This window comes from Schistocerca serialis, chromosome 12, assembly GCF_023864345.2.
Source record: "Schistocerca serialis cubense isolate TAMUIC-IGC-003099 chromosome 12, iqSchSeri2.2, whole genome shotgun sequence".
In the NCBI taxonomy this organism is placed as follows: domain Eukaryota; kingdom Metazoa; phylum Arthropoda; class Insecta; order Orthoptera; family Acrididae; genus Schistocerca; species Schistocerca serialis.
This window is the reverse complement of record NC_064649.1, coordinates 24,109,883-24,136,930: the sequence shown is the minus strand read 5'-3', so window position 1 is coordinate 24,136,930 and position 27,048 is coordinate 24,109,883. Positions and strand designations below refer to the sequence as shown.

Sequence of the window (27,048 nt, the reverse complement as noted above, 5' to 3'; positions counted from 1 at the left end):
TACTTTTAACATTGGAATTATCACTGCACTCTTAATGTTACGGGCCTTGCTTTTAATTTTGCCAAGCTTTGTTTTAAATTTTCTATATGCTGAGCTAGTGCATTTATTTATTTTTTAATTTCTTCACATTTTTATGCAGTCATTTATTTCACCTTAGTTTCTCTGCACTTTCTACGAGGGTTGGAACTTTAATAGTGGTAACTAATTATTTACAGCTTGTACAAAATAGGTACGTATTTCAAAGATCTGCTGACCTTCAAAGTAGTCACCAGCATTGTGTATAACCCGTTCCTAGCGATGTGGAAGTCGTAGGACACTCTTAGCAGTGCCAGTTGTGTTGACAGTTCGAGCGGTACAGTCTATTGCCCGACGAATTTGTAGCAGTTCTGAAGCGAATGCCGTGAATTGTTTCTTTCAGTTTAGAAATCGAGTTGAACTCACGAGGGCTTAAGTCAGGGGAGTGCAGTAGGTGGTATAGCACTTAGCAGCCTCATCAGTCAAACAAATAAGTACCAGCTTGCACTGTGCGTGCTTGAGCATTGCCCTGCAAAATGATGGTCAGGTCCTGCAGAAAGTGTCATCACTTCTTTCTCTATGCTGTCCATTTTTGGAACACGACGTACGACCAGCTTAGAGATTCTTCCTGGATAGTCTCTTGAAACTTCAGTCTTCTCTTCATTACTAAGTTATGATCCGAATCAATATCTACTCCTGGGTGCACCTTATAATTCAATATCTGATTTCGGAATCTCTGCCTGACCATGATATGATCTAGTTGAAATCTTACCATTTCTCCCAGCCTTTCCCAAGTGTACCTCCTCCTCTTGTGGTACTTGAACAGCATATCAGCTATTATTAGCCAAGTCAAAATAATAGATTATGCTGAAATAAAGTGAGGTAGAACTATTTCACCTAATATTGTTGCACTCCTAATAATAGTTATATATTTCTTTTCCTTTCCTCATTTTTCATTTGAATCTACACATTGTGTAGTGTGTGGTCAAATCTGTCAAACTGTTATTCAGACCATCATTCACACAAATTTATTATCCAGTTGATAATTTTCCATGTTTTAATGTTTTTATATCCGGGGAACTACATACAAAGATAAAACAATCTAAACTCCAGGTTGGAATATCAACAATATAACAAGATAGATTGATTGCTACTTATCATAAAGACAGACCCAATTACATTGCAGACAGGCACAAATAAAAGACCCTAACACATTAGCTGCCAGATGAGGTGTTTTTGCTTGTGTGACTGATGGTGTGTGTGTTTCTCCTTCATTTTCTGACAAAGGCTGTGGCCAAAAGCAAATGTGTAACTCTCTCTCTCTCTCTCTCTCTCTCTCTCTCTCTCTCTTTGGTGCCTCTCTGCAACTAACAGTAAGTAGCAATTCATCTTTTCCTTACACTGTTAACTAAAAAACAATTAGTATTAAAGTTGGGATACACCCATTATTACATTTGCATGTTGTGCCATTTTACCTCTTTAATTTCAAAGTTTGCCATTATACTTCTGCTGCTATAATGTTGCTGGACCAAAGACAACTATCATTAATCAATTAAGCCACTAAGAATTTCAGGTATGACAGCAGTATTCATATATAGGTAATTCCAAGTATAGACACACAAAATATTTTTGTAACCTTTTGTATTTTACTAACTGTTACCATGTGAACTGAGCGACTGTTAGAACAAACAGCTCAACTAAATTAGTAGACCCTCATCTATCAGCTTTACAACCAACAATTTATTTCCAGAGATCATAAAATATTCATACACAAGCCTTTTAAATAATCTGCCTCACCCAAAAATCTTCAGCCAGTGGACTGCAATCTACACACTAACATCTATGAGCCAGAATCCGTAATGATGGTGTGAAGACAGCGCTTAAAAAGTCATCTGTTGACGTTTTGATGTAAATTTGTGCTCATTTGGATCAAGTTATGCAGTGAAAGATATCAAATTCTGTCTGTTGTAATACTTGGAACAACTAACATTTTCGGCCATTTCTTTTGTTAACAACATGTCTCTGTGAAATATTGCTGAACTATTTTGGTTGCTGCAGAGATAAACTGTGTTTACAAGACTGTGGTCTGCAGACGTGTTTTTTGACCTGTGCCATGTTGAATGCGAATGCTTATAGTACCTTTAATAATGAGCTGTAATCAACATATTTTGCTTTTTTTTAAAAAAAAAAAAACCACGGGTTACGAAAGGATTAAGTTCACAAAAAGTGCTGCCGAAATTTTACTTAATGTGTGGGCTAGGCCAGTTTTTGCACAGCATAGACAGCAGAGTTAAGACTCTGGTCACCGTCCAACAGGTCTCTTTGAATTTAATAAATGTATGACTGAGTGGAACTGAAAAACAGTTGTGTTGCATCCATTACTTTATCACATTATTCACTACTCAAAAGGTTTTCACAGTGGAGGTGACAGTCTGAAGGCACTACTGAGAGGATGAGGCTCAAAACAGGTTAGTAGCATCACAGTGTACTGTGTAATATAACAAATAGGGAGCAAGAAAGGGTTAGAGCTTATTTTTTACATCTTCATCCAAATTTTTTTGTTATTTATTTTTCCTTTGTCACAGTAAGATTGCTCGAATGCTAACACAGTAGTAAAAGCAGACACAAATGTGGATGACAAGTCAACCAAATCCTCCACCGGAAAACACGTCTGGTATGTCGTACACAGCATTAATGATAGTACGTGTGTCATATGGTAGGAATGTGATCACTCCCACGGAAATGATTCGTTTACTTGCAACAGTAACTTATTCTTACTATACGCACTCTGACACTGTGATCACTTAGCTGCGATGCCACATCTGTTCAGCTGCGCTCGACATTGCACTTGTTAAGTTTGGACTGTTCACGGTTTCGATTTTGATTTTTCCCACGGTGTAGTATGCCTTCTTTCTATTTTCATGCTCGATCTGTGTTCAGTTTTTGACAGGCTATCTACTGAGCCATCTTACAACTAAATCTGAGAGAGGGTGCGACGGGGCGTTTCCCTTGTTTGTGTTTCTCCACAAGAGAAAAATATGATTCCAAGCTAATACAAAGAGTGTTCAGTTTATTTAGCCACTGACCCACCACTACCTGCTAGAGAAGAAGTTATGTTGACGGTCTGGAATATGTTGTTGTTGTTGTTGTTGTTGTTGTTGTCTTCAGTCCTGAGACTGGTTTGATGCAGCTCTCCATGCTACTCTATCCTGTGCAAGCTTCTTCATCTCCCAGTACTTACTGCAACCTACATCCTTCTGAATCTGCTTCACCTCTTGGTCTCCCTCTATGATTTTTGTCCTCCACGCTGCCCTCCAATGCTAAATTTATGATCCCTTGATGCCTCAGAACATGCCCTACCAACTGGTCCCTTCTTCTAGTCAAGTTGTGCCACAAACTCCTCTTCTCCCCTATTCTATTCAATACCTCCTCATTAGTTATGTGATCTACCCATCTAATCTTCAGCATTCTTCTGTAGCCCCACATTTCGAAAGCTTCTCTTCTCGTCCCGCCCAAACTATTTATCATCCACGTTTCACTTCCATACATGGCTACACTCCATACAAATACTTTCAGAAACGACTTCCTGACATTTAAATCAATACTCAATGTTAACAAATTCCTCTTCTTCAGAAACACTTTCCTTGCCATTGCCAGTCTACATTTTATATCCTCTCTACTTCGACCATCATCAGTTATTTTGCTCCCCAAATAGCAAAACGCCTTTACTACTTTAAGTGTCTCATTCCCTAATCTAATTCCCTTAGCATCCCCCTACTTAATTCGACTACATTCCATTATCCTCGGTTTGCTTTTGTTGATGTTCATCATATATCATCCTTTCAAGACACTGTCCATTCCGTTCAACTGCTCTTCCAAGTCCTTTGCTGTCTCTGACAGAATTACAATGTCATAGGCGAACCTCAACGTTTTTACTTCTTCTCCATGGATTTTAATACCTACTCCGAATTTTTCTTTTGTTTCCTTTACTGCTTGCTCAATATACAGATTGAATAACATCGGGGAGAGGCTACAACCCTGTCTCACTCCTTTCCCAACCACTGCTTCCCTTTCATGCCCCTCGACTCTTATAACTGCCATCTGGTTTCTGTACAAATTGTAAACAGCCTTTCGCTCCCTGTATTTTACCACTGCCACCTTCAGAATTTGAAGGAGTATTCCAGTCAACATTGTCAAAAGCTTTCTCTAAGTCTACAATTGCTAGAAATGTAGGTTTGCCTTTCCTTAATCTTTCTTCTAAGATAAGTCTTAAGGTCAGTATTGCCTCACGTGTTCCAGTATTTCTACGGAATCCAAACTGATCTTCCCTGAGGTCGGCTTCTACTAGTTTTTCCATTTGTCTGTAAAGAATTCGTGTTAGTATTTTACAGCTGTGACTGATTAAGCTGATAGTTCGGTAATTTTCACATCTGTGAACACCTGCTTTCTTTGGGATTGGTGACACCTCCATCCAAAAAGTAGCAGGCAACATGAAGAAAAATGTTGAGGCACGTGTTGCATCGAGTGGACGACATTAACAGCATCCACTCGTATTATCGGAAAAATGTATATTGTGAATGTATACGTTATATATATTGTAATAAAGATTTCAATTTTTTGAATTTAGGGTCAGGCTACTTCTGGTTCACTCTGTATTTACAATGTATGGATTTTGTTCCGATATTGTGGAGATGTGAGAGTGTTTGCATCCTTTTTAATTGTATACGAATAAATATCCGAGTGTAAACACGAGTATGTTTGGAGACTAATACTACGATTTGTTTGTATGACGAAGGTGGGATGTTTTGGGAAATATGTTTTCAATTTTATAACGAGAGAAGAAAAATTTACAGCCTACTTTTACTCTGAAATGAATATTACTGAGTGAGTGCAAAGTCGATCTGTGCACAGGGAGGAGGGAACATTATAAAAATTTTTGCGTTACTCAGTAGTGATTGTTAGAAGTAATCATCTTGGGGTTGAAGCTCTTTTTTCCATGTTTGGTTTAACAATACATATGTTTTTGGAAAGGGTCTGCCTTTGGCAAAACAATTTCGTTTTTTAACCCAAACATGATTCAGTGTAGTTGCAGCATCTTCATCTGTTAAAGATAAAGTGTGTTCTTTGCTGTCTTTATCACTGTCAAACCACTATTTATTGAGTTGCCACTGTCACTGTTTCACTGCTTTACCAGCTGTAAAAACAAACATGGAGGGCGGTGGAACAAGATGGCTGACAGTGGAACAGTTGAAGGTGTTCCTGGCGGTTGTTCTGAATCTTTCGGAAGTGGGAGGTGTCTCATTTGTTTCTTCTTTTCTTTTGTGTGTGTGTGTGTGGGAGGGGGGGGGGGGGGGGGTTAGCTGGGATGGTGGGGAGTGGTGGGTGAAAGCTCTATTGGTTCGTCTTGTCTAATAATTCCTTGAGCGCATAGAACAGAGTGCCACTGCAGAGAGCTGTTTACTCATGTATCACTTCTTTACCTTCTCAGTTTTTTTTTTTTTTTTTTTTTTCTTTGGGGGGGGGGGGGGGGGGGGAATGTTGCTGCATTTGAGAATTTTGTTGTTGAGTTATGTTTCTTGTCCATGAGGTGTTTAGCGAATGTGGAATGACAGCGGTTACTTTTTAATGCTCTTCTCTGTTCTGTGTTTCTGCTTGTCTGCCCTATATAAACTGATTTGCAGTCCTGACATGTTAGCTGGTAAATACCAGATGTGTTGTGTTTCTGTGCTTGTGTTGGTTGTCCTTAGTTGACTGTTTTGAGTTGTCTGTCCTGTAGGCTACTTTTACCCCTTATTTTTTTGAGTATGTTGCCTATTCTGTGGACTGCTTTGTTGTTGTAGGTGAGAGTGAACTACCTGCTTGTCATTGTGAGTGTTTCCTGTTCGTGTGTGCTCATGAGTAGGTTCTGTGTGCTTGTAAGTTGATGAGGAGGCTTTTGTTTTTGTGTGTCGGGTGTCCTTTTTAATTTTGTGGTTCAGTTTATCTATAGTGTTTATGTCATATCCATTCTCTACTGCTATCTGCAATTCATTCTTGTAGTTGTTTTCAGTGAGTGGGGTTTTGTTCAGTCTGTGTAGCATATATTGGAAGCCGGCTAGTTTGTGTGTAATCGGATGATTGGAGTCTTTGTGAATGGCTGTGCTGGTGGTGGTCACTTTCCTGAATACAGAGAATTGGTGTTGGTTGTTGTTTCTGTATATTGTGAGGTCAAGGAAGGTTAACCTTTTGTCATGTTCTGTTTTTATGGTGAATTTTATTTTTGGGTGTACTTTGTTTATATCACTGTTGAGTTGTTGGATGCGACTTGGTGTTTCATCTACAAGGCATATGATGTCATCTACATAACAGTACCAATATATTATCCAGTACTGTTTGGGTCTTACTATTGCTTCGAATATTTTATTTTCAATGTGATTAAGAACAATGTTGGCTAGGAGTCCACTGATTGGAAGCCTGTCTTCTTGTGAGTAGAACTGATTGTTAAATGAGAAATAGTTTTGTTCTGTGATTAGTTTTAGAATGCTAGCTACTTCCTTTATGCGGGGTTCGGGACTTTTGGCTCGTTGTTCTAATTGTTGTTTGATGATGTTGATTGTTTCTGTGGTGTACATGGATGTGATGTCAAATGATGTGAGTGTGGCTTTTGTGGGTATGTTGATGTCTTTGATTTGTTGTGTCAGCTCTTCAGTGTTGTGTATGCTTCTGTTATTCGTGTATCTGCAACGTTTCTGTAAGTATGGGTGCATTTCTCTGGCTACGTGGTATGGGGTGCACTTCTGAAATTGACTACAGGGCGTATCGGAATGCCATCCTTGTGGAGCTTTAGTAGGCTGTTCAGTTTGGGTGTTCTTTTGTTTCAACCATTTTGCTTTCTGATTTGTAGATATATGTGCGATATTTTTTTACGAGTGTTAGTGTGTTATTCTGGTATCTTTGTGTTGGGTCACTGGTTAGCTTTGTTATGTTGTCGTCTTCCAGAAATTTTAAGGTTTTTTCTTTGTATTCCTTCTGTTTTATTATTATCACGGTGCTGCCCTTGTCTGATCTCGTAATGAGCGTCTCATTGTTTTTAAGTTTGTCCTTTATTTTTCTGGAGGTTTTTTCTTCTTCAGTTTTTGTTCCCGTCAATATGTTGTTTTTGTTTTCCTTTATAATGCATCTTATTTATTCTGCGACTAATTCTCTTGTCAGACCTGCACTGAAGTTTGGACTATTGTTTCTTTTTGTTGTTTTATGATGTACTCACTTTCTGTGATAAGATTCTCCACTGTCTTTTGTGTGATGTGTGTGTTGCCATTGTATTTGGGCCTTTTTCTAGAAAATTTATTTCTTGGTTGGTTAGTTGTATGTCAGTAAGGTTTATCAGACGTTTGTGGAATTTATCTACTTTAAGGTATAACTGGTTGCAGATGACAAACTGTGCAAGAAAACGGTCACTGTAGAAACACAGCACATCAGAAAAACCACACCATGTGGTGAACAGGTATGAATTTGTAATTTATGTGGTTTTTTCAAGTATCAGTAATTACGATTTAAAAACTAACAGCTACATGTATACAAACAGCAAAGAACACAGTCATTAACAGATGAAAAATAAAAGCAAAATGAAGGTGCTGCTACTGCAGTGAAACATGTTTGGGTTAAAAAACAAAATTGTGTTTTGCTAAAGGCGGACCCTATCCAAAGAACACACAGATTGTTAGAAGTTTGGTTGACTCGATGACGGGTTATCATGAAAATTACAAACAGTTGCCATTTTCCTAGCATTATGGCCATTTCTCAAGCAATCTAATGCCAAACTTGCACTTCAAAACAAAGCTAAAATTATGTCAGTGTCAGAGAAATGTCGTCCTTTACTACCAAGGAGGACCACCACTTCGACAGGCACAGTTGACTGACGAAACATGTCCCGGGAAATCGACTAATCTCAGGCAGAGACCGACATGTGGTACTGCCACAGCCTCACTCCGTGGGCAACCAAGTTTTAGGCAGAAAAGTATGCTTCTAATGAAAGTCTGCTACAAAAAATTGTATGTAATTTCACAAACCAGTACAAGCTGGGATGGTGGTAATGGACACATTTTCTTAGCCTCACTTACTTACCTAGAGATATTTAAAAGGAAAAGCATAACCTCCAATATTTAAGCCTTAACACTGAAGTGAAGAATGTAGCACTTACCGAATAGCTGAGCTGCTGTTTGGTACCCATGTGCAGCTCGGACAGTCTGTGGCATCTGCTGTAGAGCGCGCGGAAGACACGGGACCTGACGGGACGCAACATGCGTACTTTGCTGAGGTTCGGGGCATCGCAGAAAGTCTGTATCGCCCCTTCGTCGGTCTTGCCGCCCTTACAGGTGTCAGTGTCGTAACCGCAGTATCGCCTGTCACATAGAGGTATGCTGAGAGCTTATTCCCGAATAGGAACACCGACACGTGGGAAAGACAACTTCTCTTTTCAATGCCAACACTCTGCAGTAGTACAATTTTAGCGTCTACAATCAAAGTTACGAGGGCATACTGAAAAGTAACACCTCCAAATTTTTTATGTAAAGACCCCTAGAGCTTTTTAAATTAATCTATCAACTGAATGCATGAAGTCTCTGAGTCCAGGATAATGTTATGGCACTTTATTTGTAAAGGTTCACTTTTCTTTTTTACAATTCACAGTTACCAGTGCCATCTTCAGTGCATAAAATATTCTGATGCATTCAACATCAAAATCTATATACATAGGTACATAGTAGGAGCTTACTATGTATCTACATACAGATTTCAACATCGATACCTACACAGAATATTTTATGAGCTGAAGATGGCAGTGGCCGAAACTGGTAATTCTGATTTGTAAAAAGAAAGTTGTGTGATGAAAGTAGACTTTCACAAATAAGCTTTTTAAACAAAAAGCTTTATTAACATTGCACACAATGGACAAATTTGCCGACAACAGACAAATTTGCCGACAACAGACAAATTTGCCGACAACAGACAAATTTGCCGACAACAGACAAATTTGCCGACAACAGACAAATTTGCCGACAACAGACAAATTTGCCGACAACAGACAAATTTGCCGACAACAGACAAATTTGCCGACAACAGACAAATTTGCCGACAACAGACAAATTTGCCGACAACAGACAAATTTGCCGACAACAGACAAATTTGCCGACAACAGACAAATTTGCCGACAACAGACAAATTTGCCGACAACAGACAAATTTGCCGACAACAGACAAATTTGCCGACACTGTTACTGTAGAACGTTTGACTTCATTGACAGAGCCACTTCCTCACCTCTGCTCGCACCACTTCAGCGCTATCAAAGTGAAGTACTTGAAGGTTTTCTTCAAGTTTTCGAAACAGATAGAATTTGGATGGGGCAAAGTGGGGACTGTGCCGAGGACGACTGATTTTTAGTGAACACGAGGCATCAGATTGTTGCAGCATTCCTGGGTGATGTTGTATTGTCATGAGGAAGGAGAGTGTGCCCCGCAGGTCGACAGTTAGAAAACACTATTACAGTGCTCTATTTCTCAGGCACCGACATAGTTATGTCACACACTGCCACGTTACATGCTAGTGTCTGGAGACCTCTAGTGGAAAAAGTTCCTGGCAAAGTCGACCGAATAATACGTATGACATGTAATACCTCAACTGGTATTGAGAACAGAATAAAAAATTCGGGGGCATTACTCTTCAGCTCAGCCTCATATGTCTCGCATCAAGCCAGAAGCAAACAGATAAATATCTATTCAATAAGATAGGCACAAAAATGGATCAACACAGACATTAAATTTCAGAATTACTGGTTCCTGCACGTGGCAATAGAAAGGAAGGACTATTAGGAAATGAATAAGGCACACATCCAATACTAGAAGCAAAGAAGTAACAGGACTCGTCAAACTTAAAACAACAAATGAAATGGTAGCGGATTGATTTACATGACAGACAACAATTGATATCTTGAGGGAGGCAGGCAAGAATCACAGAAAACAGGTGTGGAGCAAAACAATTAGCTCAAATTATGCTAACCTGTCCTGTCTTCAAATATCTCCTCCTCCTGTCTACACCCCCTCCCCGTCATGTCATTGTTTTCACGTTTCAACACTTTTACTTTTCATCACTTTGCTGCTACTTTGAATATCCACATCATTCGTTGAGTCCGAGTCAGAGGTATAACATCATTTATCGTGATTTTACTTATTTACACCGTACTTATCTCCAGCTCACCAGCCAGGCCATTTTAGCCGGAACTAAGGCCGGTATTACACTATCAAATTTCTTTGTCCAATATCTTTGTCAAATATATTTGATGGTGTAATAGGGACTTTGTCAAATGTCGTCCAATATTTGATCAAATCTAGGGCCTCGCTGTAGATTTGATCAAAGAAATCGCTTGTCTTCTGTTCACTCCAATGTGACATGTTACCACATGGAGCACTAGCATCGCTGCAGCGTTCTGTCGTCTGTAATGTTTTTATAAACATTGCCGGTAAATACAACTAGTGTGTGCCGACAACTACAAAATGAATAGAAATGTATTGAGCTGATAAGGCGCTTTACAACGTGAGGCACCCTGAATACAAAAATAGATTAAGAAGATTTGAGACCTGACCTGACCTGACCTGACCTGACCTAACATAACATAACCCTCTCCTGTAGCACGGAATCGGAGTGTTACAGTGAGCCTGTCTTCTGAAGATGTAGCAGTTCTTAAGTGAATATTGTGCTTTGTGATATGAGTATACACTTCACTGAGCACATACACAAATGTATTCTCATCCATTCTTATGTAACTGATGTACGACTTGACGTCTTCCACTGTAAGCTCACGTAACAAGTTTTGTTGAATGCTTTTATCGTGTCGTCATAAAACCCACGGCTTCACCCAGATTAGATTAGTTTTTGTTCCATAGATCCGTGCTGAGGAGATCCTCATGGATGTGGAACATGTCAATTTTTTTTAAGCTGAAATAACAACACTAACAGTATGAATAAATACATCATTTGTTTCTATTAAATATTTCGTGAATGAAGTAGGAGTTGGCCACTAGTAAGTCTTTCAGGCTTATTTTAAACTGATCTTAATTTGTAACTAAATTTTTTATGTTTTTGGCAAATTATTGAAGATGAGTGTTCCCGAGTAGTTGACCCCTTTTTGAACTAAAGTAAGTGCTTTTAAGTCCTTGTGCAAATCATTTTTGTTCCTGGTATTGTATGTATGAACTGAGTTGTTTGTTGGAAAAAGAGATATATTATTTAAGACAAATTTAATTAAGGAGTAAATATACTGAGAGGCAGTAGATAGTATACCCAGTTCTTTGAAGAGGTTTCTGCAAGACGTCCGTAAATTTACTCCACAAATAATACATATTACACGCTTTTGGACTCTGAAATTTTTGTTTGACTTTACGATTTACCCCAAAATATTATACCATATGACATTATGGAATGAAAGTAGGCAAAGTATGCAAGCTTTTTCATTTTTATGTTGCCTATGTCTGCTAACACTCGAATTGCAAATACAGATTTGTTAAGGCGTTTCTGCAGTTCTGTGGTGTGCTCCTCCCAACTGAATTTATTATCAAGTTGTAATCCCAGGAATTGAAGACTGACAACCTTGTATGTATGGTTCCTTTTTTTCTCCCACTTCTTTTCCGCACATGCACACAATGCAATTGCGGTACGTGCAACTGCTGCGGTTAATAAGTTGTTGTCAGCCATCTTGAACTTTGACGAAAAATTTGATGACAGTGTAATACCCCTTGTAGCGCTACGTCAAAGATCTTTGTCAAATATATTTGACGGAATATTTGATCAAATCTTTGACAAAGAAATTTGATAGTGTAATACTGGCCTAAGGAAAATACACACTGCAAATGCAGAGGGACGAATACGAAGAATGGTAACTGACAATGTGCAGGAGTCTGAATATTAAGCACTAGAGAAAGAAATTGAGAAGATGTAGATGTAGATGCTGAACTGATATAAATCAGAGGATAAGAGGGTTCCACATACTCAAAAGTATCACTGGCATCCAATTGCAGAAGCTCCACTGACAGAAATAACAAAATTAAGCAAGGGTCTGTAGGTGGTATAATTACTTTAAAAATATTAGCTTTCAAAACTGAAGAGGAAAAGCAACCATCAAACGATACACTGACAGAAACATCTGTTCATGCTCTGGAAATTTTATTACAAGAGCTCACTGTAAATTAGCGAAACCTGTGTGGTGGGTGCACCACAGAAGAGTCGTGCAAACTGCTCACAATCACACAGGCATCAATGGAAAATACAAAACTGTAAACTTTGGCGGCTGACAGACGTACGTGTGACACTACGACGTAATTTCACTGTGCAACTGGCAGGGATAGTAAACAGGGGACATGTCGATACTGAGGCATAAAATCTTTGCAAATTTCATTCCGTGAACTCAGTCGGACAGTAACTACACCTCACAGAAAAGAGCACGAAAGCAGTATACACAGATGTCAGCACTCGAGAGAGAACGAGTAGTCGGGCTCGAAGAACCCGGTCGTATCAATCGACCAATCGCCGGACATTTGAACGGGAGCAATGCCACTATTCGACGACGTCGGCAGGAATAGGTGAACCGAGGCCGAACGCAGCGCCGAGAAGGAAGCAGTCGATCTAGAGATACGGCAGAATGCGAGGACTGAGCAATTGTCAGGGAGGCACTCAAACCGCAGATTCACCATTATCGTCGATCCGACGCGCTACTGACGCTTCGGTGATCACAAGGACCCTCAACAGGTGGCTCACGCAAAGGCGGTCGAGCTCGAGGCACCACTTGTGCCGACAACCACACACCTCTGTACACCGACAAGCCCTTTCGAAACGGCGACGGCCACATCTGGGCCGGGATCTCATCGACCGGAGTAGAATTGTCTCCAGTACGAATCCCATTTCAAACTGAGGCCTGCGACCGGCGAAGACGTGTCAGGAGATGTCCGGACAGTGGTGCGATACTGACCCGACTGTCGCCCGACAACCGGGTGTGATCGTCTGGCGTGCCGTTTCATTCCGTAGCAGCGCCCATTTGGTTGTCACCTGCAGCACCCTCAGGCACAGTGGTATGTCACTGATCTTCCACACCCCGTTTTGTGCCCTTCACGGCAAGCCACCCTCGCCTTACATTACAGCACGATAACGACCACCCGCAATTGGCGAGAGTTTCTATACTGCTCGTCTTCGTACTAGCCCGACCCTACCTCGACCGGCAAGATTGCAATACGTCTTCCCGACCGAGAAAGTTTGGAGCAGGGCCCTTCGACCAGCTCAGGATTTGCACAGAATTTAGCACAATAGCCCTCAGGGAGACAACTGGCAACTCTCAATCGATGTCAAGCTGAATAAATGCTAGAGTACGGACCAAAGGTGGACCAATGTGTTATTGATTTGCTCAATCTGTGAAGCTCTTTCTCTTGAAGAAATCACTCAATTATTTTGAATTTATAATCATTTGCTTACTTGTACACGTATTTCACATCTACTGATTTACATTCTATTCGGATAATTCCTCCGCAGTGCATCTTTTTTTTGTCTTACACTGTATGTGTTTCTACTTTAATTACTGTTACTGCATTTTTTTAAATTAATATCACATCATGTACAAAAATACATCTGACATGTTTTAGATCCAGGAATACCTCTCCAATACGGATTTATAGGGTAAACAATTCATCTAACATAATATAATTTAATAAGATACCACATTTGTGTGTCCTGTTATATGAGTAATTTTACAATTATGTACATTTAAAGCACTTAATGAGCTCTGGCTGAATACTGTGATCTTTTTCCAGACGGTACTTTGCTATAGATAACCGTATCATTTGAGAAAATCCTGAAGTTACTATTAATTTTGTCTGCTAACTGATTAACATAACAACATGAACAGCAGGGGTACCAATGTACTTTCCTTGGGCACAACTGAAGTTACTTCTACTTCTGTTGATGACTCTATATCTGAGATAAGACACTGTCTCCTCTCAGTAATAAAATCTTTGGGTTTCAAGACATCACTTGAAAAACATTTGAGGCAGGTTTCACACGACCGACGATATTAGAACCCGTGCCTTCTGGAATACACAGAAGATGAGAATGTGTGAGGCCTTCAGTGACAACTGTAGTAGAATACTGTCAAATGATATTTCACAGAACCTGAAGAAATTTTGGTCATATGTGAAGGCTGGTGGTGGCACCAAAGTTTGCACCCAGTCACAAGTGAATGAGAGACGAACTGAAATCGAGGATATCAAAGCAAAACCTGAACTGCTTAACTCCATTTTTAAATGTTACTTTCAAACGAAAGTCCAAGACAACTGCCGTAATTTAATCCTCGTGCCACTAAAAATATGAACGAAGTAAGTATCTGTGCCAGTGGTGTCGAGAAACAGCTGAAGTTGTTAAAACTCAACAAAGCTCCAGGGCCAAATGGAATCCCCATTTGATTCTATACTCAATTTGCAGCCAAGTTAGAAGAGGGGCTAACTATAATCCACTACAGATTCCTCAAACAGAAAACTAAGCCCAGAACGAGTCTCACCCGTCCACAAGAAGGGCACCTTCTCGACGAAAACCGGTACATATTCCAAAAGCATCGATCGTGTGAAATACAAATTGCACTTTCCTCACATGAAATACTGAAGGCCCCAGTAGAAGGCAGCCAGGTAGACTCAGTATTTCTCAATTTCTGTAACGTACTTCACTCAGTACCACCCCTACGCTTACTGTCAAAAGTACGACCGTACAGAGTACTGAGTAAAATTTTTGACTGGATTGAGTAGTTTTTGGTAGGCAGGACGCAGTATGTTATCTCGGGGTCATCGTCAGATGGAGAATTCAAAAATGTACAAATGTGTGTGAATTTGTAAGGAACTATACTGCTGAGATCATCGGTCCCTAGACTTACACACTAGTTAAACTAACTTGTGTTAAGAACAACACACACATCCGATGCAGAATTACCTTCAGATGAGCCCCAGGGAAGTGCATCGGCATCCTTACTGTTCATGCCGTACATTAATGACCTTGCAGGCAATATTAATATTAATATTAACAACGGACTTTTTACAGACGACGCAGTTACCTACGACGAAGTGCTATCCGAAAGAATCTGCATAAATATTAAATCACTTCTCAATAACATTTCAAAGAGGTGCAAAGTTTGATAGCTTGCTTTAAATGTTCAGAAATGTAAAACAGTGCAGTTCATAAAATGAAAAAAATGTAGTATTCTATGACTATAATATCAGTGAGTCACTGTTGGAACTGACAAACTCATACAAATACCTGCATATAGCAGTTTGTAGGGATACGAAATGGAAAGAATGACACAGGCTGAGTCATGGGTAAAGCAGGGATTACAATTTGGTTTATTGGTAGCATACTGGGGAAGTGCAGTCAGTCTACAGAGGAGATTGTTTACTGAACATTTGTGCATCCAGTTCTACAATACTGCTCAAGTGCGTGGGACACGTGCCACGTAGGCCTGACGGGGGATATTGAAGGTATACGGAGAAGGGTAGCACGAATGGTCTCAAGTTTGTCTAATTTGTGTGGGAGTGTCACAGATATACTGAAGGAACTGAACTGGAAGACTCTCGAAAATGGACAAACTTTCCCGGGAAAGTCTATTAACGATGTTTCGAGAACTGGCTTTAAATGATAATTCTAGTAATATCCGACAACCCCGTAAGTATTACTCGTGTAGGGAGTGTGAGGATGAAATTCAAATAATTACAGCATACACACACAGGCATTTGATCAATTACTCTTCACTTCCTCCATACCAATGAACAGGAAGAAACCCGAGTAACTGGTACAATGGCATGTACCCTCTGTCACACACTTCACAGTGGTTTGCAGAGTATAGATGTAGACGCAGATGTAGAAAGTGGTCGTTCTATTCGAGATACCTAATTATGTTTGAGCTCAGAATAAGTTCTCAGATTGTGCAACAGATAGATGGTAATGATACTGGGCAGTAGCTGGTAATTTTCAAAATCACTCGCAAGCGATAAATACTGAGCACGCAATTATCACGAAAGCAGATATTGATCAGTCGTTGCTTTTACTTACAGTTTCAATAACAGGTTGTCTCGTAATTGCGAACCTTGTCAGCAGTCCTCTACAGGTGAGTGAACTGGAGCCGGTACAGTATCAACTTCTTCTACTCTTACCTGGGAGGAGGTAATTTCGAGATTGCGTACCAAGGAAAGTGGTTTACACCTCTGATGGGAACATCGTATACTGCCGAACCGTGATTTTAGGAGCTCTGTAGACCATTATGGGAAAATGAGTGTGTAACTTGGTAAAAAAAGAGGCACATTTATTTCCCATTTCAGTTACATTATATGAAATCTCGAAACAACGATCAGGAAAAACACACTGTTCAATACGTGTAAATTGACAACACAGCAGAGTATTATCTTTGTCTCTTTCTGCATTAAACCTCAAAGGAAGGAAGATCGAGTTTAAAGTCTAGTCAGCACAGGTGTCATTAGAGATGGAATACGAACTCGAATCATGTAGGCTCCGGAGACGAGAGTCCGAGTCTCTGACACCTACGATGTATAAGGGGTGACTCAAAAAAACTTTTACAAACTGACACAGCACAATGGGCGTATGACAAAGATCAGAAATCACATAGGAACTGAGGTTCACAAAGACCATCCGGAGCTACTTAGCAGTGTCGCAGTTATTTCGTCACGTGCTACAAATGGATCCCACTACAGCAGATGCTCCACATTTTGTACGGACGTGTCGAGACACATCCGACATTGACGCTGCATTGAACGGCACATCCTCACAAAGATAACTGATGTACCTAAAAGACGCCTTGCCGCCTCAACAACCCTGCCAATGGGTCCTCTGGTGACGTAACAGGTGTTTCACATACGAGGCCCTTTAGATACTCCCACAGGGAAAGGATCAGTCGGGGAAAGACTGGGTGATCGTGTCTGCCACGCGAACCGCCCACGGTGACAAATCTGGCAGCCGGGAAACGGTGCCTGCAAATGTGCCCTCACTCGTCTGCCGAAATGCACTGGAGCTCCGTCATATGTAAATCTAATGCAGCAACGAGTAGGCACGGGAACGTCGATCGACACGTCCGGCTGAACCTCTCACAGGAATACGAGATACGTGCGACCGTCAAGTTAGTCCAGGAGAACGTAGAGCACAATTAAATGTAAAGCCTGCTCGTGACCGCAGCACTCTATCGCGGTGTTTCCGACCCCCAGTTCCTGTGCGACTACTAATCCTTATTGTATGCCCAATGTGCAATGTCAGTTTGTAATTTTTTTTTTAATTACACTTTATATGCAGGCTGAAACAACAAATAAGAATTTGTACCACGGCGGGGATTCGAACCCGGGTCTCGTGCTCACTGGACAGATGTGTCGACCACTGAGGCCCCTCCAACAGCTCAGACTACCCCAGGACACCTCCGTCCCCAATCACATGTCAGCCTGCTTGGTTTGAATCCCGGCCTTGGTACAAATTTTCATTCATTGCTTCAGCCTGTATAGACACACACACACACACACACACACACACACACACACACACACACACACACACAAAAAAAACTACTGTCTCCAGCTGCCGAGGCCAGATTACCAGCAACAACACCTGATGGGTGGTTGGGTGGTGGTGGTCAGCAGGAGGCTGGGGCAGGGAGGGGATGCTGCTGCACGGTAGGGGTAGGAATGTGGGACAGTACATACTGCTTGTGGAAGCGTACAGGGAAGCGGTGGAGAGAAGGTAGGGCAGCTAGGTACGATTGGAAAGTTAGACAAGTAGCAGCTGGACGCAGGGAGGGAGGGACAGACGCGGAAAAATGTAAAAAGACTGTGTGTGTGTGCGCGCACTAGTGGAATAGAAGACTGGAGTAGGAACAGGGAAGGCAACAGGTCAGTCAAGGACAATGATTAACAAAGTTTGAGGCCAGGAGGGTTCGAGAATACATGCTATATTGCAGGGAGAGTTTCTACCTGAACAGTTCAGGAAAGCTCAGGTCGGTAAGAAGGATCTAGACGGTACGGGCTGCGGAGCAGACACCGAAATGAAAAAATGTCACGTTCGGAACTGCACTCCACAAATGGGCGGTCCAGCTGTTTCACAGTTATCATTTGTCGGTGACTATTCGTGCGGACGAACAACTTGTTAATAACCCAAGTTCAGCTGACAGTACTAGCAAATCCAAAGTTTCCCCACACGAATGTTTCAGTATCAGAAATCGAGCTACAATATTGCTCTGATGCAGAACAACAAAATGCTCATTTTATACCTCAGTAGGTCTCTCACCTGATTTGGTATTCCTTGTCAGCCCACAACTCCAAATCTTGTGACAGCCTTCTCCAACGCAGGCACACTTTCGGTACCACATCTACCAGCACACTGAACGACACGTACGAGAAGATCTTTATTAAAACCTCGTCGGGCAAGTCGTCGATTTTCACACGCCCGGAGTAAGTGTCGTGCAGTGTGCTGTCAGCAATTTCCGGTTGCCCCTCACCGAATGCCATGTCCGGGAAGATATCTGTCAAAATCCCGTCGGACAAGTTGTCGATGCTCCCACGCCAGGAGTCCGTGTCGTGCCTCGTGTATTCATCTTCATCCCAGAAACACAAATTGGCACCAAACCAATCTGTAACGGAAGAGAAGTTTGGTTAACAACAGGTATTGTACATCTCGAGTCCAAAAGAGGGATCTGTGTACAAAACACAGGATCACAACAATAAGCATTTGATAAGTAATGCAACAATTTTCTTCCGAAAGAAGGTTTCTTTTATTAAGAACTCCAATATACCGTACCATTCCCCACCGTGTTCCCTACAAATCCCTCATTTCCTACATAATCTTCCTTACACCACCTTACTTGTAGCATCTGTACGCCCACACGGTACCACTCTACCGGTCGACGACAGAGCCGATGCCTCGATGCATCGATAACCTCCCCGGCATCCACATACTGCTTCCCACTGAGTGGATCCTTCGTCGGGCCAAACAGAGTCGGAAGGGGTGGACGAGGAGAACAGTTCGATGAAATTTTGTCGGCACCCCTCGGGTGGACAGCCTCGTGTGAAGCCGTGCACTGTCACGCAGGAGGAGGTGTTTGCCTGCATTTTTGTGGCGACGAACGTGCTGAAGTCATTTTCTCAATTTCCTGAGGGTAGCACAAATTGTTTCAAAGTTGACTGTTGCCCTATAAGAGAGGATGTTAAACACAATAACCTCTTCCGAGTCCCAGTAGACTGTCACCGTGACTTTACCGCCTGAGGGTGCAGCTTTGAAATTTTTCCGTCAGAAGACAGGTGGTGCCCTTTTGTTGCCAGTTCAAAATGCGGAATCCACATTTCATCCCCTGTGACAGTGTTCGACACGAAATTGTCGAGATCGGCCTCGTAATGCACGAGCGACCCCGCACAGACGGTCTGTAGTTGCTCTTTATTGTCTTCTGTTTAACAGTGAAGAACCCCGTGTGCACACGCCTCTGAGAACCCCAACTGGTGGACGACTGTGCAGTACTACCGACAGAGATGTCCAGTCGAGCGGCGAGGTGCTTGTTTGATATCTGCCAATCACCTCAAACGAGAGTGTCTGCACGTTCCGAGTAGTCACATCTGCGTGAGGCCGGCCGGCACATCGTAGATCGAATAGGTCTGCGTGACCTGCCTCGCCTAATGACTCACCGTGCTTTTGTTCGCTGCCAGGTCTCCACAGACGTTCTACGATTGCCTACGAATATCTGTGATGCTCTGGTTTTCCACCAAAAGTAATTCAGTGGTAGCACTCTACTTGGTGCACCTCTATTACAGTCGCCATTTTGAAGGCTACATATAGCGCCGCCACCTATCGGAACTTCATGAAACTATAGGCACTGAATCAGGAATATTCCACCATGTTCGACAACAAATTCCACATTTTTTTTAAACTGAAATATGCTGAGAAAAAAAGATGTTGGATTGCTTATTGAATGACCCTCATAGAAACCCAGCAATGAAATTACATTACAAGAAATATTGTAAAATACTAACAAGTGCAATCAGGAAGGCCAAACAAATGTATTATGCTACGCAAATAAGCAAGTCAATCAATAATGTAGAAACTATATTTCTGGCCAAGAGAAGTCTACTAATATCAAATACCGGCCTTAATTTGAGGAAGAAATTTCTGAGGATGTACGTCTGGAGTACAGCATTGTATGGTAGTGAAACATGGACTGTGGGAAAACCGGAACAGAAGAGAATCGAAGGATTTGAGATGTGGTGCTATAGACGAATGTTGAATATTAGGTGAACTGATAAGGTAAGGAATGAGGAGGTTCTACGCAGAATCGGAGAGGAAAGGAATATGTGGAAAACACTGATAAGGAGAAGGGACAGGATGATAGGACATCTGCTAAGACATGAAGGAATGACTTCCATGGTACTAGAGGGAGCTGTAGAGGGCAAAAACTGTAGAGGAAGCCAGAGATTGGAATACGTCAAGCAAATAATTGAGGATGTAGGTTGCAAGAGGTTAGAACAGGAAAAGAATTCGGGACGGGCTGCATCAAACCAGTCAGTAGACTGATTGGGGGGGGGGGGGGGGGTTCCCGATACACATTGGAATCTAACACTTCCCTTGACCTGTTATCCTTACATCTCCACATATAGCCGTCCCTGGTCCGAGATACCAGAACTTTAGTAAGCTTCATTTCTTTACAACACACTGAACAATTCACGACTTCATCCAAAAATCCAAATGGTTAAAGAAATTTTATTAGAGACAACGCACAGTGCCCCATCATCGCCGACAACCGAAAACTGTTGACCTTGTCAGTCATATCCATACCTCCCAAAGACTTAAAAAAGGCAATTTACGAAAATTCACACACAACGAACAGAAAAAAACTACAATAACGTCGACATAACAAAACCAAAATCATTAACCCACTGAAAAATATTCCACTGAAAGCACAGTCACTTCCGACACCAAACACGTGCAATGCTACCACACAAATGAACGCCATACTTCACGTAACACTCTACCCATAAACACACCACCAGAGAGAACCACCAATCACATCAAAAAAACACCAACAAACACGCCACTCTGACAAACTAAATTCCGCACCGCCATGACGTCACACACCACAACAGCCTTATGTGACGGGTCAAAGTCGATGGGTGGGATCAGACGCTTCAGTCGACTCCTTATACTTATGCCACTAAGCTGCATATTTTAATATAATAACCACTCAATTGTTCTTTGAGAATAAGTAATTTAGTATATGTGGGACATATAAAATGGTCACACAGTAGTGTATTACTTCTCTCGATTATTACTAATACACACTTGTACGACATGTAATCGACAGGACCAAATAAATATCAGATCAAATCCGAAACTGCCATTTACGATTGCTTCGAGTCCAAATTCGAGGCAGGCATATCTGAGTGAGAATGCGTGTTACCGTCATTTTGTGAAGCAGTAGTCACAGTGGGTGGAGGAACCTCAGGTGCCGCACTGCTCCGACACACTTCGTTGTCTTCACCAACCACGCAGCATTCACCACAGTGCTCTGGATGCGACGCCATTTCCATTTCACTGTCTCGTCCGCCTTCAGACCTCCCAGAGCTGGAAGGTTCTGGGGAAGGAGTTGTCATATGGAATCCGGTCAGAGGTACTTGCAGGCACTGCAAGATGCAAAGAAACAAAAATTAATGTGGATGCACGCAACACACACACACACACACACACACACACACACACACACACACACACACACTCTGGAGAAAGCTGCCTGTCATACACTTCTACACATACACAGCAGTCCTCACAGTTTTACAATTCTTGCCTCCACAACAATATTCACACAGCATGAAAAATGTTAAATACAAATGTTCATCTAGGATCAGCTCCATTCCACCATAATTTCTAAGGTTAAATCCATTCTTAACATCTTGCGTATAATAACCACTTCAGCTGTATTTTGGCCCTTTATTACTATCACTACTGGTTTCGTGGCGTTAAAGCCACATCTTCAGGTGTCAGCCTACTTCTTGTTCACAGTGTCAAGGCCATCACCTTCAATGTACAGCAGGGGAGGGAAAAGCACATCCAGACTTCCCAGTACTACAACTTGCTTCATAAAATCCTTGTGCATGAGGCAAGCTGACAATAGAACTTCTTTAAAATTTCCTGACAGCTTTCAGAGCTCAATAATTCTCCAACAAAGGGAAAATGAAGACACTTAACTAACACACCAAGACCCCACAAAATCCCCACCCCCCCCCTCTCTCTGCCAATGCAGAGGACCAAGCACAAAGAAACATCAAAAGCATGTTTGTGAAAACTCAGTGTACATGTGCCATTAACTACATACCTTTGAAAGAATCAAAAGCTGTAGCAATTTTGGGCATTCACAGTTTCCACCTGTTATTGCCTTCCGTTCATCTAAAGCTTAACTACTCTGTTCTGAAAAATGTTGAGGTTACTGAATGTCACTGTTTTTCAGAAATATTTTGCTGGTTGTTTTGGATATTCTGCCTGAGGAAATGATTATCACAAAAAAGATACATCAATATTTCTCTTGAACTTCCACCAAAATGCGAAATACGGAAGCGTCCGATCCCGCCCATCTGCTTTGTCCCTTGACGTCACAAATATGGCGGAAACAACCATAAACCACGATTCCAATATGGCGCATATGAAGTCGTTACGTACACATTACGAGGACAAAAAAACAACAAACACACAAACTTTCCACAAAAAGCCTAATGACACTAATGGAACAAGTGCGGGAAATAGGAGGCTTTTGGGTGGGGACAAACTAAATATAAACAAATGATATGACTATAATAAAGGGAAACATTCCACGTGGGAAAATTATACCTAAAAACAAGCATGCTGTAACTTACCAAACGAAAGCATTGGTATGGCCCGGGACTCGAATGACTCCTTACCCTCTCCCTTAAAACTAACAACCTTTCGTCTTTCCCTCTCCTTCCCTCTTTCCTGATGAAGCAACCGTTTGTTGCGAAAGCTTGAATTTTGTGTGTGTTTGTGTGTCTATCAACATGCCAACGCTTTCGCTTGGTAAGTTACATCATCTTTGTTTTTAGATATAAATATAAACAAATGTAGACACCCACCCCCATACAAAACCACGCAAAACAACGAAAAAAAACGACATCACAAAACTCCCCAAATACCACTAAACACAATATCATCTGGAATCCGACACTTCCCTTGACCTATATAGCTCAACAGCATCTCCCGATCCAACAGATTGGGATCGAACACTTCCCTCGACCTATACAGGTCAACAGCAGCTCCCGATCCCATAAATTAGGACCTAACACTTCCCTTGACCTATACAGCTCAAAAACATCTCCCGATACAAATACCAACATTCATAGCCACACATTGGGATCGAACACTTCCCTTGACCTGTTATCCTTACGACATCTCAACATACAGCTGCCCCTAGTCCCAGACACCAGAACTTTCAGTAAGCACGACATACTGAACACTTCATGACTTCATCCAAAAATTCGAATAGTTGAAGCAATTTTATTAGAGACAACGCACTGTCCCCCATCATAGCCGACAACCGAAAACTGTTCACCCTGTCAGTCATATCCATACCTACCAAAGACATAAAAAAAGCAATTTACCAAAATTCACACACGACGCCACACTTGCAAGCTAAACTAAAAACATCACCTAACACCACCAGAGAGCACCACCGATCGCATCAAAACGACACCTGCAAACACGCCACTCTCACAAACTAAATCCTACGCCGTCATGATGCCACACACCACAACAGCCTTACGTCACGGTCAAAGAGAACGGGTGGGATCGGACACTTCGGTCGACCCCCAAAATGTTACACGTAAGGCACTGATACGATCCATTACGAGAGTGCACTTCAGTGATAAAATTATGCATCATGTTTATCACTCCACTGAAAATTTCCTAGAAAACAAACAAAACATTTCAGTCTGTTTACCATTTTTCACAACACAGTTTTGTCATCATTGTGCGTAACATCAAACTGATGTTTGTGGTCACCCACTGTATCTTTCAAGTTAAATGTATTCCCAGGTGACATAATGTAATAAAATGGTTGGGGGAAGTGCAAATGGAATTGTGTAACAACTATAAACACACATTCACCCAAAATTAGACAACAAAAAACTTACCATGGGTATATTTTTAGATTTGTCAAAGGCATTTGACACTATAAATCATGACAAATTGCTACACAAACTAGAAAATCTTGGCATTAGGGGAATAGCTAACAAGTGGCTCAGCTCTTATCTTAAGAACAGGGAACAATATGTGGAAATAGATCAAGAAAGGGACAATTTCATTAGGAAATGTAATTCCAAGCTACTGCTTGTTAAATATGGAGTGTCACATGGATCAGTAATGGGTCCTGTTCTGTTCTTACTCTATGTAAATTACCTAAACATAAGCAATGACAGCAGTAAAATATTTCAATTTGCTGATGATACAAGTGTTCTAATTACAGAAAACTCAGAAGAAACTCCTGTAAAAAATATAAAAGAAGCCACTGACAGGCTTACATGTTACTCTGATGACAATGACTTAATAATAAACACTGGAAAAACTGTAGCTCTAGATATACACACAGCACAAACAAAAAATCTGATGTCACCCAATGTAGAGCTATACGGACAGACAATTACCAAAACAGCCTGTAGCAACTTTCTTGGACTTCATCTACAACACAACTTGAAATGGAAAACACATATTGAGCAAATGAACAAAAAATTAATTACTTCTTGTTTTGTGTTACATACATTAAAAAATTGTACCAGCTGCAACCCCCTTCAGTGTGCATATTATGCAGTTGTACACTCTCACCTCTGGTATGGGATTATGTTCTGGGGAAATTCTGGAGATGCCAAAAAAAAAAAAAAAAAAAAAAAAAAAAAAAAAAAATAATAATAATAATGGAAGGGGTAGAAAATTGCAAATCACGTAGACCATTGTTTAAAAAAAAAAAAAAAAAAAAAGGATGATCCTGCCACTTCCTTGCATATATATATATATATATATATATATATATATATATATATATATATATATATATATATATATATATATACACTTGAAAATATAATGTATTTAAAGCAAAACTTACATACAAAAGGACAACTGATCACTCTAAATCACAATACACAGCTATGATACAAGACAAAAATTGGATGTACATGTTCAAAGCACCAACACGAAGTTATTTGAAAATGGTCTTATCCATCCTAGTATCAAACTATACAATGCCTTACCAGATACCATTAAACACATACAAAACATTGGTCACTTCAAATCTAAATTGAAGTCGTACTTGGTTGATCACTGCTTTTACACAGTAAATGAATACCTACAATAATAAATTTTTCTTGTTAACCCAACGTAGTCTCATTCAGAAGAACATTTGTATTTTATCTCTCTGTATATAGGGTAACAACATTTATTTAAGTATTCATCATTAATTGATATATTAATGTGTGTTATTATGTACAAAGGTATATTATATGTAAAATTGTTAATATTTTAACATAAAAATCTAAATATCTCTTGCACACTGTGCAGCTGTAGATGAAACTGGTTCAATAAACTAAATCAAATCAAATCAGCTCCTATCCCCCTCAACCCCACTCCTTTACGTAAAAACAGTTTTTAATGAAAAAGCACCTATTTTGCACTACACCACTATCGTTTGTGCCTTTTTATTATACCAAAAAGGTTATAGATTCAAATTATTTTCCAAAATTATATATATATGTATATATATATTGCACCATAGTTAACTAACTCCATTGTGCAATAATCCACTCCTCAAAAACCGTCTAATAATATGAACTTCATTTGAGCTTTATCATACAACGTTTATGAAGTCATTGTTTTCATAGCAGTTGGGATGGTCATCTATTGTGCATTTCACTGTGAAGCTTTGACACACGTTTCGAAACAGGGACTTTATCTGGGATCTGACAAACAGGCCTCATTATATGCTCAATGTACCTTTTAAAAGCTATTTATTAAGCACATATGTGACTCTAACGTAACAGGAACCACAGTGTTACTAAACGCCAGTCTTTGGCAGCGGTGGTTATGAAATACCGGCACAGGTTACTGCCACTACAAAAAAGTACGTGTGATCCAAAACACAAGGACGAAACCGTAAACAAATCACTTCCGGCCACATTCTGCATGAATGAAAGTGACGTTCAGATTGTCATTTCCACTTCAAACAAAAATACTGTTTCCTAAGGGAAGGTAATTATTTGTCATAGAACTACCTTATCGCTTCCACAACTGCACCCGCTCCAGTACAGTACTTAACTGCGTTTCGTACAACACAAAACACAGCGTCAGAAATAAAAGAAATATGCAATACTGCTGAATGAAAATGTGTTACACGCGTAAAGAGAATATTGTGCAATTACGGCATTCTCACCTTATATCCTGCCGCGCCCACCTCACCGCAGCTACACGTCGCAGGAATCAACATATCCGACAGGCACACTCTCTTATATTCTTCTCGCGTCCCCACCATTCCCGGTTGCACAACTTTGCGCATAATAATATGAGTCATATCACTCCCACTGATGTCTTCTGTCTCTACCACACTTTACTTGCTCAGTTGCCTGATTAACCGAACCACAGAAGAACAAGAATGTGACAAACCGTAACCCAACACTTTCTGAACCCCGCAGATACAACGATTCTGAATGATGACATCTAGCTCAACCACGTGCTCAACCAATGATGACATCATCTTAGCTAATCGGGGAGCGTAGACGCTCGCTGTACAGTAATTATTCATTTCGCTCGTTCCTCTTTTCCGTGCTATACAAGCGTATGCAAAGAAATACAAAGACAGCCCCATATTATACAGTACAAGCAGTTTGCGAAGTAAAAACCAAATATCTGTAGGGGCTGAAAAGCATTCCGATTCAGTTAAGCTGGCAACGCAAA

At 40.8% G+C, this 27,048-nt stretch overlaps 1 protein-coding gene across 2 annotated transcripts in view; it reads right to left on the bottom strand.

The window, feature by feature from the left end:
- Window positions 1-26,703, bottom strand: part of LOC126428040 (uncharacterized) — an 82,738-nt gene extending 56,035 nt beyond the window's left edge. Inside the window, exons 1-4 of one of the 2 annotated variants that reach the window (XM_050089919.1) lie at window positions 26,528-26,703; window positions 21,503-21,725; window positions 18,349-18,691; window positions 8,195-8,396 (exon numbers count right to left, since the gene is read on the bottom strand). In XM_050089919.1, the coding sequence (XP_049945876.1) occupies window positions 8,195-8,396; window positions 18,349-18,691; window positions 21,503-21,725; window positions 26,528-26,665 (906 nt within the window). In that variant the 5' untranslated portion in view covers window positions 26,666-26,703. Of the gene's footprint in view, window positions 1-8,194; window positions 8,397-18,348; window positions 18,692-21,502; window positions 21,726-25,882; window positions 26,308-26,527 lie in introns of those variants that run through there. The other variant, XM_050089920.1, reaches the window with a different exon arrangement.
- Window positions 26,704-27,048: the final 345 nt, after the last annotated feature.